We start from the raw sequence: 15,368 nt of genomic DNA, 5'->3' as shown, positions 1-15,368 counted from the left end.
TATATATATATATATATATATATATATATATATATATACTGTATATGACTTAAACGTCAGCGGATAACTTTTCTATTAAAAAAAATTGCTTTGGTTTTGTTTGACCTTTTAGAACAGCACACCGGTGAAAACCGAGGTGCACTAGTTTAAAGACTCTAGTGTAACTGTTTGGCACCTTATTGTTCCAAATAACTTTGGATACATCTGGAGTGTTGATGAGCTGCCTTCTCACAGTCAGCTTTTAATATGAGGGGTTTCCCTCTCTCTGCAGAAATGGAGGCTTTTTGCCTGAAGTTGAGGTTCCACTCATCTAATTTACAGTTCTTCTAACCTACAAAGTAGCTGCCTGGTTCCAGTGCTCACGACTGTGTGAAAACAAAGGTCAGTCACAATAAATTAAAAGAACACAGCAAAGAAAAGGAAAACAATGTGAATTTTGGATGCAGGTGATAAATTGCTGGTAAAGGAGTGTGAATATACTGGTGCCAGCACTTTCCCAGTGCTTCTTCTGCTTCTGCTGTGTCACCACTGCGCTTCCTGGCCCGACACAGTCCTGACAGATCAGTGCTGTCTCACTTCTCCTTTCTAGTTTAATGGGAGTTTCTTCAGCTGCTCGAAGGTGATGAAAAACTGAGGTGAGGTTAAAGGAAACCACAAGGTATGCCTGAACAGTACAGTAAAGTCAGTACAAGCGCCGTACAGGTGATACTATTCTACTCCAGTCCTGTAGGAGGCGGTGACACGTGTTACAAAGTGCTTGCGTAATCCTGCCAAACATCTAGCAGCTTTATTGCAAACAAGGGGAAAACTATTAGCAGTACATTCAATTTGTTTTTGCATATAGCTCCATAGCATTGTGATATGATGATAGGGTTGGGAACATGTGATGCAAAGACTGTAGCACCAACCTTCATCCAGTTTTGCACCAAAATGTGCCACTCTTGCGACAACATTTTGTTTAATATTTTCTGTGTAATCGTTAAAAAGGATACAATGATGTTCCAAGGACCCAGTCGCAGCCAGTTAGGCCAGAAGCCCTTATAGAGAGCAAAGAATCCCTCGTTCCTCCATGTCTGCATCACTCCATCCAGAGTGCCTTTGTACATGGGACCGCCTGACAGCACTCGCTGGTTCATCATCCGTGTGCGAACCACGTCCACGGGGTTGGAGGCCAGCGCTCCTGCCAGGCCGCATGTGAAACTTGAACTGCACACACATAAGTGAATGAGATAAACGGGAAGTGTGCTCATAAGTGCCAACTATAGACCGTGTTCTTACATAAAATGTGTTAAAATGGTGTCTCCCATGGCGCCGGATCGGAGGAGGTGTTTCTTTGTGATGTCATAAACGGGTAGCTCCACCCCGACGACGATGGCGGCCCGCTGCGCTGTGGGGATGACACCCTGCAGAAGACGAGGGGCGAGAACAGTTAAGTTAACGCCAAAATACAAAAACGATGAATGCACTCACTCTCCACAGGCCTTTGGTGCCTTCTGTCTGGTAGATGTTGATGAAATTGGACATCATGCTGCCTTGAAGGAGGCTGCCCTGCGCCTGCATTCGGATCTGGAGCAAACCAAACAATCGGAACGTGTCACTTTTTTCAGGTGTGGAACTTTTGTCCACCTTCTGCAGGGAAGTAAAACTCATTTTCAATGAAAGCCACATCAAAGATCACATCGCATCACAGGCAGCCCTCAGAAGGCCACCTGTAACAGTGAATATATATGAATAATATGCATTTGATTACAGTGGAACCTTGATGCACAAACCCCCTTATTTGCAAACGTTTCAGTTTACGAACCTTTAGATCGCGCCAAATATGCCTGGGTGCGAACCATGTGTCTGTGAAAGCTTCATTCATTTTGTGTCACACTGGCAGCCATTTTGTGCTTGTTGGTATTCAAGAGATTGAGGCAGCCAGATTCATGATTGTGATTTTTCTGGAAAAAGATGCCAAAGCGGACTTATTTCACAGCAACGGCCCTTTAACCCCACCCCCACCATCACCCCCTCCGTCTGCTCATTTCTCTCCTCCTGTGAGCTGTTCTTCCGCAATGTTAATGTACTGTAGGTGGATTTTACTTTTTTTAATGTTTATTATTGTAGCATTATGGTTGCTAAAGTTAAGGATTTTCGTGTTTCTGATCTTTTGTGAAGGCACCAAAGGGACTTCTTTGTGTGTGCGCGTGTTGGCAGAGCACCGCATACAGCACAGTTCAGTTTGTCATTGTTTTAGATTATTAATCAAAAGTTGATTCATCACCCTCTTGCTATGTTTGATTGATATACTGCAAGGGTAGGGAACCTATGGCTCTAGAGCCAGATGTGGCTCTTTTGATGACTGCATCTGGCTCTCAGATAAATCGTAGCTGGCATTGCTTAACACGATAAGTAATGAATAATTCAGCTGGTAATCACAGTGTTAAAAATAACGTTCAAAATATAAAACATTCTCATGCATTTTAATCCATCCATCCGTTTTCTACCGCACCTGTTCAAGAAGTCGCATTAATGGTAAGAAGTATTTTATTTATTATTGGTTAGCTTCAGAATAACAATGTTATTCAAAAGAATAAGAGACTTATTATACTCTAAAAATGTTAGTCTTACTTAAAAATGCACGCATCTAGTTGTATTCTGTGTTAAAATATATTATATGGCTCTCACGGAAATACATTTTAAAATATTTGGCTTTCCTGGCTCTCTCAGCCAAAAAGGTTCCCGACCCCTGAGCTATGTACTAGTATTGTATGTCTGGGTGGGGGTCCTGCTTGAAAATAATTTGTGTACCTCTTTCAGAGATCACATTTAGTTCCTCTCAAAACATTCACATGTTGCACAATTAGATGTAAGCATAGGATAAAGTGTACATTCCTGTAACTTTGTCTGTAAAATATATCTTTTTATGAGAGTTTCTGTAATCTAGTAACTGCATTTCATGAATAATATCCATAAATTAACATTCTTAATAAATGACAGTAGAATAAGCACACATCTGATTGAAGAGTCATAGTGTAACGACCTGGAATTTTACACTTTATGTGTGGTGCTGGAGTTGTCCGACTTTTTGTGTGGCCATAAACGTATCACTGGCTAAGTAGCATGAGTGCTGGTGTTGGCGCAAGCTGGAAAGAGCGAGCGGCTGCTGTTGACATGACAGATGACAAAGAGTTGGTTTTAGCCTGGTTTATACGGCAGAAAATGACCAGTTTTACTAGGTAGAACTTTTTTACTCATGTTTTTGGTTTGGTAGTGGCCGACAATAAACAGTTTTGCTAAATAAAGTGATTGATGGACCTTTTGTCTTTAAACTGTCTTGACAGATGTTAAAATAAATGAACAGTGTTGACGAATATGTTTTGTCTGTTAGGGCCGCTTGTCACCACCTGTCATTCACAGAGATGCATCACAAAATCATACAGAATAAATCGTTATGTGTTTACTTTGTTTAGAGTTCAGATGGGATTTGATTTTGTGCTCTGCATAAATTTGCTGAGCCCAGAGGACACGTGAGCAGTGCGCAATTGCGCACCTTAGACAGAATTTTGGTTGAAATCCATTATTCATATTTACATTGTTTGTTATGGAGAAATTTGCTTGACTATAAAAACTTTAACATTTAGGAACCATGTTCAAGAAACAATTAAGTTCGTAAATCGAGGTTCCACTATATTTTTTAAATATTGATTTGTAACTTGTTTTAAAATCATGGGTTGAGGTGACAAGATCATCATTATTTTTTTAAACAAAAACTTGTTTTGAATGATCTTGTTGCATGATCAGATACTCAAAGTAAAGCTGCTGCTCCTCCACATCGAGAGGAGCCAAATGAGGTGGTTCGGGCATCTGGTCAGGATGCCACCCGAACGCCTCCCTAGGGAGGTGTTTAGGGCACGTCCGACCGGTAGGAGGCCACGGGGAAGACCCAGGACACGTTGGGAAGACTATGTCTCCCGGATGGCCTGGGAACGCCTCGGGATCCCCTGAGAGGAGCTGGATGAAGTGGCTGGGGAGAGGGAACTCTGGGCTTCACTGCTTATGCTGCTGCCCCCCTGACCCGACCTCGGATAAGAGGAAGAAGATAGATGGATGGATGATGAGATACTGTTCAAGTTAAGAATATACGCAGTTCTATTATTAAGTTATATTCATTTTACTCTTTCAAACCTGAAAGATCAAATACATTTATCAATAATTATTAGGGGATTCATTGATGCACATTATTTTTAAATGATGTGGCGAGCCAGATCTGGCCCCCGGGGCCTTAAGTTTGACACCTGTGACTTCGGCCCCGTTTACACTGCACACCGAATCTGATTTTTTTTGCCCTCAAGTGACACAGATCAGATTTTTTTTGCAAGTCTAAATGCTCCAAAGTACTTAAAATCTGATCTTTTCCCATCAGATTCAGGCGGTAGTCCAAATCAGATTGGTATCTGATCTTTTCAAATGTGACTTCAGTCTAAACACAATGCCACCTGAATGCGACCCGAATGTGACTTTTTTGTCATCTTTGGGCGAGCTACGTCATTTGTGGGTGCAGGGAAAGATGCAGCGGTGCAGTGGAAGTGGATATTTCATCACAACATCCGGTTTTGGTGAGCAAAGTCTATTTTCGACGGCGGAATTTTCAGTGCATCACCAGTCAATAGTGCGCTAATAAAAGGCTATATGTAATATATGAATACATATTTTGATACCAAAGAAATAGCGATTGTTGAAGGATTGAAGATGTGGCATATTTGCTTACATGTAAGTTGAAAAATAAAGCTAACGTTGACCACGCTGATGTCCGTGCCTCCTGTACTTACCAGCAATAAAAAGATTAGAACCCTCCCAAATATATTACACTATATAAATCCATTAATACATTCTATTGCTTTCATTTATTTTTACATAAAAAACATTTTTAAGGTGTGGTGACTTATTGTATTTTGTAGTAGTAGCGATTTCCTTGTTCATTAACGGAACCCGGTCAATTTCGTTTGTTTTTGTTTTCACTTTATCTAACTGCACATGCAAGTGACGTTGAGGCCACATCGTGTTGCACTGTGCGCGTTTACACTGGAGTCTACTAAAGATCACATTTTACTTGCAGTGTAAACAGTCAGCTGGAAAAAATCTGATTAAAAAAAAATAATCAAGATTTGGGCCACTTTGGCTTGCAGTGCAAATGTAGTCTTAGTGTATTTGTAAAAAAAAATCGCACCTTCAGGACATCAGTGGGGTTGGCCAGCGATGACGACAGGACACCTGAGACAACGCCGCAGAAGACATTGATGACCATAGTCTCATCTGACAGGAAAGTAAAAAGAAAATATATATATATAAATGACTTATTCCTTTATGATTCCACAAAAAATATCAACGTTTCTAACATTTGCAGCTACTCTTTGGATAAACATAACTTTTTTCTTTGACCACTAAACTTTTGTTCTCCTCTACTGCATTTGTAATACTATTTTGTATGAACACTGATTGGACATTAAATACTGAGGTGAGTAGGACAAAAAATGGGGAAATGGGAACAAAGAAAACAAAGCCCTGAGCACCCGACAGTTCCTGGCCGAGAAAACCCTTGCCGTGCTGAAACAACCTCCCCACTCATCCGATCTGTCTGGATTCCACTCTTTCTTGTCTCATACTCAATCGGGTCATCACTAGGACCCGTTTCGATGACCTGGACAACATCAACATAGCCGTGATGCGGGAGCTGCAGATGAAGAATCCTTCCAGGAGAGAATGAAGACATGGCAAAAAAGGCTGAGAAAGCCAGCCAGGGGGGTTTCTTTGAAGGGGAAAACTTGTAGTTTGGATTTGAAATGTACTTTTTCTGACACACCTTGTGAAAACTAGACAGCAGCGCCTTCAACACAATATCTGCTAAAAAGCAGGGAAGGCCTTTTATATGGAACCCTTTTATATGTAACTGTAACGCACCTTCTGGATGACTGACGAAAAGCCTCTTGAGAGAGTTATATGTCCCGATCTTGATTGTGCCGTAAGAAGCTTGTCTGAGGAGCGCAGGTGAGATCCTGCCAAAAGGAGCAAGAGACATTACAGCAACACATCGATGTGATGGTTTTAACAAACATTAACGTACTGAGATTTACCCCGAGTAAAGTGCCCGAATGCCCTCCTCTTTGCCGATCTTGAAGAGGGCGTGAAACATGCCTCTGTAGCGGACCTCTGTATACTGGGACTGACCCTGGACCTGTAGCCGCGTCTTTGTCAGATCGATGGGGAAAGTGCCTACCATGTGAATACATACAGTTAATTAACTTAACAATATGCTTACAATTGTGGCTGAACTAGTATCTATTATATCTTAATAGTCTCAAAAAAAGGTTGTTGATACAGTCAACTCAGAACAAATAGATAAAAAAACGTTATATAACTACACAATAAATGCACTCAGTTAAATAAAAAATGCTATTTATATGTGCAATGTCAAATGTTCTAACTATATTAAAATTTTAAATGTTATGACTGGTAGGGTGACTGCATACCGTACATTTAGTTTCGATATTCTTTTCTATTCTGAGGTGCAAACCAATATAGTAGAAACTGCTCTCAAAATGAAGCAGTGCACTTCTATGCAACATTTGTATATCTATGTAAACTAATCTTTATTCCTGGCAGAGTCCCCTCAGGTGGCTTACTAATGAATAACAAATAGCAATGATGGGCATCGATGTAAGACAATTTAAGAGGTCTCTTGGTGATGTTTTTAGCTTGAAATGTCGATTTATGCAGTAGATTGTTACTCAATTATATTTATTAACACACTAACAGCAGGGTAGCACTTAACTCTTACAAAAAACTCTTCTCCTTAAAAGGGTAATTGCACTTTATTTTTTAAACATTTTGCCTATCACTGTGTAAGATAAGTACACATGTTAATTATACAAGTTAATTATAAATTATAAATCATGCATCTCACCTGGATAGTAGAAATTTGTGGCCATAAACCAAGAAGTTGGTCAACTTTGACATTCAATTTATACCTACAGATGGCGAGGAAGACACGAAAAGACGGTAGTTTGCGGCACCTTATTTTTAACCCTTCGTGAGGATTATACTGTATAGTCGGCATTCCAGTAAGAGCAGACATCGTACAATAAGTGATTATTTTTGTATGTTCGTAGTTTGTATCTCTTGTTTAGAACCTAGCAATACTGCTACATGATGCTTAGTGTTTCACGAGAGGAGCGGGGGAGAACATGGAACACAACAAATAAGCGGCGTTTGGTCAATTTAACGTGAAATAAATTATATCCATATTACGATATTTTCTTAATTCACATCTTGTTTAAAAATATATCGATATACAGTATCTTACAAACTCTATACATCGCCCAGCCCTACACCGCGGTATGGTTAAAATGACCAAAATATGTAAATATTACATGTTCTGATGAGACTATAATTTTAAATTAAATATAAAATTATAGCGTGTGTAGAAAACGTTGATAGAGGTTTTCGGATGTTTTTTTAGAGCACTTTATAGGCAGAAAAGAGCAATTCTTATTCGGCTACATTGTTAAGTGACTTTTGTTCATGCCTATTCACGAGTTAGAATGCATAAAAAAGAAACATCTGTGTTCTTGTCCTATATACCGTATTTTTCGGATTATAAATCGCTCCGGAGTATACGTCGCACCGGCCGAAAATGCATAATAAAGAAGGAAAAAAACATATATACGTCGCACTCGAGTATAAGTTGCATTTTTGGGGGAAATTTATTTGATAAAACCCAACACCAAGAATAGACATTTGAAAGGCAATTTAAAATAAATAAAGAATAGTGAACAACAGGCTGAATAAGTGTACGTTATATGAGGCATAAATAACCAACTGAGAACGTGCCTGGTATGTTAACGTAACATATTATGGTAAGAGTCATTCAAATAACTATAACATATAGAACACGCTATACGTTTACCAAACAATCTGTCACTCCTAATCGCTAAATCCGATGAAATCTTCTTCCTCGGTGTCGCTTCTAAACAACTCTGCCAACTCCAAAAGGTATGCGCCGCTTCCTCTTGCCGTTTTCTGCTGCATATTTCACTACGTCTAGCTTGTAATTTGCAGTATATGATTTCCTTTTCGGTGCCATTTTTGTTCAGCCCTTCTCAGTTTTTATAAGTTACCGCCAATGTTGAAATTATCCATTTTTATAGCTACGGCCGTAGTAGCAGGTAGCATCCCATGACCCACAATGCACTTCTGCCATGACGCACAATGCACTTCTGCCACGACCCGCCCCCTCCGAATTTTTATTGGTTGATGTGTGTGACGATTGCTGACATTCGCCTTGTCTCTTACGGGAATTAGATAAATAATATTATTTGATATTTTATGGTAATGTGTTAATAATTTCACACAGAAGTCGCTCCGGAGTATAAATCGCACCCCCGGCCAAACTATGAAAAAAACTGCGACTTATAATCCGAAAAATACGGTAATGATTGTGAATGATGAGACAAAACTCCCCTTTAAGTGAAAGTGAGTGCACATACAGCCCTGTAGCCTGGCAATCACAGACCTAAGTCAATTAAACCCAACTATACATACATGCAACAAATAGAAAACTCACTCTTGGACACTTTTCCTTATTATTAGACCAGTGGTTCTTAACCTGGGTTCAATCGAACTCTAGGGGTTCGGTGAGTCGGGCTCAGGGGTTCGGCGGAGGTCAAGACACACCCGTGTAAATAAAAACTTTTCCCTATCGGCGTATTACGGATACGGCAACAGCAGAAGTCACACTGATTTGCACGTGTGTAATTTGTTGTGATTTTATGCACTGTGTTGGTTTTGTTCTTTGAACAAGGTGATGTTCATGCACGGTTCATTTTGTGCACCAGTAAAAAAAACATGGTAACACTTTAGTATGGGGAACATATTCACCATTAATTAGTTGCTTATTAACATGCAAATTAGTAACATATTGGCTCTTAACTAGTCATTAAGTACTTATTAATGCCTTATTCGGCATGGCCTTATTATAACCCTAACCCTCTAACCCTGGCCCAAACACTCTAACCCTAACCAAATAACTCTAAATTAAGTCTTTGTTACTTAGAATATGTTCCCCTAGTGTCCAAAAAACTCAAAATTAAGTCTTTGTTACTTAGAATATGTTCCCCACACTAAAGTGTTACCAAAAACATATAACTTTGTCTTGAATTGGAAAAAAAACAACATTTTATTTTTCACTAAAGAAGGGTTCGGTGAATGCGCATATGAAACTGGTGGGGTTCGGTACCTCCAACAAGGTTAAGAACCACTGTATTAGACTATTAGACTTCCTTTTATTGTCATTCAAATTTGAACTTTGCAGTACAGATAATAACGAAATTTCATTGCATTAGCTCATGGTAGTGCAGGAAAAAAAGAGCAATAAGGTTCAGCTATAAATCTGACTACTGCAAGCACTATTGACTTAAACCTTCTGAGCTGGAGGCCAACGCACTGCAGTACTGCGTTGGAAATCTGGTCCGGCGGTGCATCACCTACCGAATTCTGCGACAATCGAGGCCATCCCTCCGTAGATGAAGGGCTTCCAGTTCAAGTTGCTCATCTCCGCAGCGGCGGCGGCTGCCTCCACCTGCTGCAGCCCGGCCAGGAAGAGCAGCAGACCGCCCAGACACAGCTCCAAGCAGCGCTGCGTTAACAGGCGACAGAACATGCCGGAAAACATCAAGCCTTGATGATGATGTTGGGAGATGATACCACCGCTACTCTCAGAGATGCTCCCTCAGCATCAGCATCCGAAGCATACTGCGGCCGGAAAGTGACGCAAAATGTCGTCATGTTTTGCTTTGTTCCCAATGGCGCTGTGGGCTGTCAATGTCATCGTTTAAGCGATCCTATTGGCTGGTGGGCGAACAGTACGTTAACGGAAAATGTAACGCAAATTAAAAAATAAGTTTCTTTACGAAACCGGTCATATATATGTACATGTAATGTATACATTTCTATATGTTTAGAATTTTATGGCAAGATTGTCGTAGTTAGCTCATCTCGGCTAACGGCTCGCAGTCTAGTTTAGCACGGACTTACTCACCGGGATTACTAGCCTGTTGGTTTTCTAGTTTGCCGTTTACTTACTGAGAAAAAGATTTTAAAAAATACATACCTGGGAGTGTCAATACAATACACAAAGTGCTATTTCGAGTGGTTTTCCATGGCTTCACGAACACGGAGGGTTGACTCCAACGAAGAGAAAACTTCTTCGCCGCCGTGGTTTTGCTACCTTGTAGCCATTTAAGCTAACATCGGGTACCGTACAGCGGAAGTGGTGAAAGTGGCTTTTCCGGTTAGACCTAAAAGTAAAAGCTTTCAATTTAAGGGTAAAAACTAGGGGTGTGGGGAAAAAAATTATTCGAATTCAAATCGTGATTCTCACGTTGTACGATTCAGTATCGGTTCTCATTTTTCAAAAATCGATTTTTATTTTTATTTTAATTTTAAATTTTAATTTTATTTTAATAAAATACCATAACAATGCAATCCAGTTCCAAAACCAAACCCGGCCCAGCAACACTCAGAACAGTAATAAACAGAGCAATTGAGAGGAGACACAAACACGACACAGAACAATTCAAAAGTAGTGAAACAAAAATGAATATTATCAACAACAGTATCAATATTAGTAACAATTTCAACATAGCAGTGATTAAAAATCCCTCATTGGCATTATCAATAGACATTTATAAAAAAATAAAAAATAAAAAGAACAATAGTGTCACAGTGGCTTACACTTGCATCACATCTCATAAGCTTGACAACACAGTGTCCAATATTTTCACAAAGATAAAATAAGTCATATTTTTGGTTCATTTAATAGTTCAAACAAATGTACATTATTGCAATCAGTTGATAAAACATTGTCCTTTACAATTATAAAAGCTTTTTACAAAAATCTACTACTCTGCTTGCATGTCAGCAGACTGGGGTAGATCCTGCTGAAATCCTATGTATTGAATGAATAGAGAATCCTTTTGAATCGGAAAAATATCGTTTTTGAATCGAGAATCGCGTTGAATCGAAAAAAAAAAATCGATTTATAATCGAATCGTGACCCCAAGAATCAATATTGAATCGAATCGTGGGACACCCAAAGATTCGCAGCCCTAGTAAAAACAGCCAGGTCAGTGATTAAAGGTCAAAATAGAGATGGCATGAACTATGATGACATTTGTATTTGCTTCAAAATTTCAAAAGGGTTATTTTAAAAAGAAACCAAGTGGAGTCTTGGCATTTGACTGAAATAAACAAGTTTCAAAATAAAATACTAGACTTTAGGCCAGGCCTGGGCAATTATTTTGACTCAAGGGGCCATATTTAGAGAAAAAAATGTGTCTGGGCGCCGGTGTATCTATTTTTAGGAACACTAATACAAAACCTCACAATAATGTCTGATTGCAGATATATGGTTCCAGAGAGACAAAACAATACATAAAGAACTTAGTTGTATTTATTTATTTATTTATTTATTTGATGCCATCAAATGATAATATACATAATGAAATTGCTCCAATTTGTGAAGTAGTAGTTGTTCAGCGGCATGGGTGACCGGGGGAGTGCATCACAGAGTGGTCCGCATCCCCCGAGTGACCCTCTGGGCAAGCTGCTGGATGACAGACACCAGATTCCTATGGCAACAGAGAGCAAACAAGCTGATGTAGTGTAGGTGCTAGATCAGCAAATATGTACACAAGGGAGGCAAAAAAATGTTCATATTGCCATATTAGGATAGCCCTATATGTGCATTCTCAGGATAAAAACTGGAATTTGTCACAAAGATAATGTCAATAGGTCCACAGAGGTTAGAAAACAAAATCATTTGAACTGTAGTTTATATATATATATATATATATATATATATATATATATATATATATATATATATATATATATATATATATAAACAAACACGATGTTAGCATATACAGTTAGAAATGTATTAATTTAACAGTTTTACATGTTTGTGATTGTACTCGCATTATATTATGAGAGGTTTTAAAAAAGTGTTTATTATGGTTATACAAAATGTATCTGACACATGCAGATTTTTTTCTCCACATGGATTTTATAACTATTTAATTTTTTTAGACAATTTAACGGTAAATTGTCTGTAAGTATACAGCACTTTACTATACCTAGAATGATACCTAAAGCATTTTACATTATGTCACATATTCACCCATTCGCACATACATTCACACACTGATGGCGGAAGCTGCCATGCAAGTGGGACTATTATATAATAACTATTATATAATAACTATTTTTTCAAATATTTTCTTATTTATTTATTCTTACTGTTTATTTTCAGAACCACCCCATTTCTCCTTTTCACAAGTGGTTAAATGTTTTCTTTTTTTAAACGTTTTTACCTCATCTTTTAAATGCATTACATTTTTATATATATATATTTTTTTTACTAAACTTACTTAAAACTACCTATTCCTTTTGTTAGCTTTTATCTATTTAACCCTCATTTTTCAAATTGTATTATGTCTATTCATTTGTATTGATTTACTGTTTTTTAACCACCTTATTTCTTGAATGTATTTGTATTGATCTATTTTTTTTTACTTTTCTAACCATTTTTATTCTATTTGTTCTTATTTATTTACCATATTTAAATTTTTATTATAGGTCTATATATATATAATACAAATACAATACTATATATATAATATAAATATGCATATATCACACATCAAATTACCCTATTATTCTATTATTTTGATAAAGCAAAAGGAAGTAATTTATTCACCATTATTAACAAGAATAATACAACAGAAAACCAGAAAATTGCTGTCTTCTTTGTTTTGCAGGTTTACACCATTATGCAGGGTGTTCAAAGTGCGATCATTTGTGGCCCACATAAACAATAAACACGACTTGTAATATTATTTTGCAAGATTAAAGCCACACTGAAAAAAGGGCAATGGAGGCTAGACGTGGGTAGATCAATGCAAATGTATAATAGTATAGTAGTATCGTGTATATATATATATATATATATATATATATATATATATATATATATATATATATATATATATATATATAATAACCTTATTTTAAAATGTTTTAAATTATCTGTTTATTTGTACTAATATTATAATTAGTACCTTATTTATTCAGATATTGATTTATTATCATTTAACTATATTTTTAAAATGAGATTTGTTGAACCTTTTTTTTTTTTTTTAAATATCCATATGTGAGCTAAATATTTTGGGGTCCCGCAGTACCGTATATGGCCCATAGGTTGCCCATCCCTGACACTATCTAATAAACATTGTCTCACCTGGCTCCCCCAGAGAGGCAGTTTTTCTTGTTGCGTTTGGGATGCAGGCAGAAGAGCGAGGCCACACGTTTGATGCAGTACAACAAAATAGACAGGAGTCGTTTCCTTAATGTCATCTTCAAGCTGTAACACACACACACACACGCACACACACTCACACAAACACATTAACACACACACAGTCAATGCAAAACAACATGAACCCAAACAAGCCCATGACAAAATCCATCACCTTGTTGATAAAAAAAAATGTCTTCAGGATCTTGGCCTTGGTGTCCCCAGGAAAGAGGTGGTACAGGTGTAAACAGGCGCCCTCATAGTGCAACTACCACTGGGCACATTAACTGCTGACACAGCACTTTTAAAAAGGTCCCGAAACGTCCAGCAGCAGTGAATAACATTCCAACATTGTGTGAAATCAGTCAGAGCTATTTTGGTGTGTTGGGTAATGAATCCAGAGGGGAGGCAAGGCGGGGTAGGTGTGACCCGCTTTCGGGTGAGAAGGTGCCCATGCAGAGAAAGGTGGGGCTACACCAGAAACACAAGCAGATGAAGCCAGTAAAGACAACATTTTATTATTATTTAAAAAAATATATATTTTAAATGCTGCAGAAGTAATATCCTGCATGGTTTTTTACAGTGTCTGGCAACCATGTGTTTATTTTTATAAAGTTATTGTGTTTACCATTGGTTGGCTTTAACAAAGAACACACAAAACATGTTATTTATGAGGAAAAAAGTATGTATTAATACAAGACTAAAGTTGTAATTATGAAAAAAAGTAAAGTACAAGATTATAAATTTATTTAAGAAGCAGACATGTGTAATGTGAGAAGTTTAAACATGTCCTTATAGAAGAAAGAGTAATTATTTTATGAGATTAAAGTTGTATTTTGAGGGGGTAAATATTTGTAATTTTTATTTAAATAAAACAAACAAACAAACAAAAACAATATCAGAAAAATTAAAATGATTGATTTACAAAAGTAGTTAATATTGTTGTCATATTGAAATAATAAAGTTGCAATTATGACAAAAAAAAGGTCACAATAGTATGAGAATAAACGTTTTAAAACTTAAATGTGTTCTTAAAAAATGTAATTAAAAAAAGGCAGACAATTAAGAGTAAAGCTGTCATTTGTAAAGAACATAACACATACATTTTACAATTTTTCAAATACTACATTATATATACAACAACTTAAGAATTCAAATGTAAAATATTTAAAAAACTATTGAAATTTTTAGAAAAATATATATAAAACGACGTTAAAAAAGCCAGCAAATTTGAAAGAAGTTGTAATCATGAGGGGTGGAAAGGTCATAATAGTACAAGATTAAACTTTTAATTTAGAGAGAAAAAAAGTGTTATATTAAAAAAGACTTGGGATTTATGAAGAAAAAGTACAAATACTAAAAGAGTAAAGCTGTTATTTTTAGAGAATAAAAAATACATAAAACAATATACAAATATTTGAATATTACATTACTTCTACACAAACATTTGAATTTACTGTAAATGTAAAATAAAAATGTAATAAAGTGATTTTTTCTTTCTTTCAGGAAAGTACAACAAAAAAAACCCCAGCAAATTTGTGGTTTATGACAAACTATTTGTAATAACAGTTTAAATGATTTTAGGACAATAAATATGTAATGTAACTGAAATAAAAGTTGGAATTTTAACAGCATATAATAAGTAAATATGATGAGAATTAAGTGGTGAATTTCAAGAATAATATACAGTATAAATAATTTATTACAATAAGGATAAAAGCATACAAATAAATACATTAAATACAATACAAATCATAGAAACACTAGTTAAACATGTTTTTAATCTTAATAATATTCCAAATATATATATATATATATATATATATATATATATATATATATATATATATATATATATATATAAAAAGTTTTACAAGAAAGTTTTTTATTTTTTCCTCCAGTTTTGACTGATTTCAGTGAGGCGTTTTGTGTGCGGGCGGAGAAAAAAGCATCATTAGCTGAATGTGTTTGT

General features: G+C 36.7%; 1 protein-coding gene and 1 long non-coding RNA gene across 2 annotated transcripts; both read right to left on the bottom strand.

Annotated features, from left to right (window-relative positions):
* Positions 1-10,317, bottom strand: slc25a14 (solute carrier family 25 member 14). Its single transcript, XM_061962697.2, has 9 exons — positions 10,151-10,317; positions 9,529-9,676; positions 6,117-6,255; positions 5,944-6,038; positions 5,213-5,298; positions 1,471-1,566; positions 1,279-1,403; positions 993-1,206; positions 1-630 (listed from the first exon to the last, which is right to left on the bottom strand). The coding sequence occupies exons 2-9, from the start codon at positions 9,590-9,592 to the stop codon at positions 586-588; spliced, it is 864 nt and encodes a 287-aa protein (XP_061818681.1). The 5' UTR covers positions 9,593-9,676; positions 10,151-10,317; the 3' UTR covers positions 1-585.
* A 1,182-nt stretch (positions 10,318-11,499) lies between these two features.
* LOC133607164 (uncharacterized) lies at positions 11,500-13,848 on the bottom strand. The gene is made up of 3 exons (XR_009815387.2): positions 13,572-13,848; positions 13,340-13,462; positions 11,500-11,669 (listed from the first exon to the last, which is right to left on the bottom strand). It is a non-coding gene; the product is annotated as an uncharacterized lncRNA (long non-coding RNA).
* Positions 13,849-15,368: the final 1,520 nt, after the last annotated feature.

Source organism: Nerophis lumbriciformis, linkage group LG09, assembly GCF_033978685.3.
Source record: "Nerophis lumbriciformis linkage group LG09, RoL_Nlum_v2.1, whole genome shotgun sequence".
Lineage (NCBI taxonomy): Eukaryota > Metazoa > Chordata > Actinopteri > Syngnathiformes > Syngnathidae > Nerophis > Nerophis lumbriciformis.
This window is presented reverse-complemented; position numbering and strand designations above follow the sequence as displayed.

Coding starts and splice junctions, on each gene's coding strand:
- slc25a14 (XM_061962697.2), bottom strand. CDS start 9,592: ATGAGCAACTTGAACTGGAAGCCCTTCATCTACGGAGGGATGGCCTCG. Junction 6,039..6,116: donor ATTCGGGCACTTTACTCGGG/GTAAATCTCAGT, acceptor TCCTTTTGGCAG/GATCTCACCTGCGCTCCTCA. Junction 1,207..1,278: donor ACCATTTTAACACATTTTAT/GTAAGAACACGG, acceptor ATGTGTGTGCAG/TTCAAGTTTCACATGCGGCC.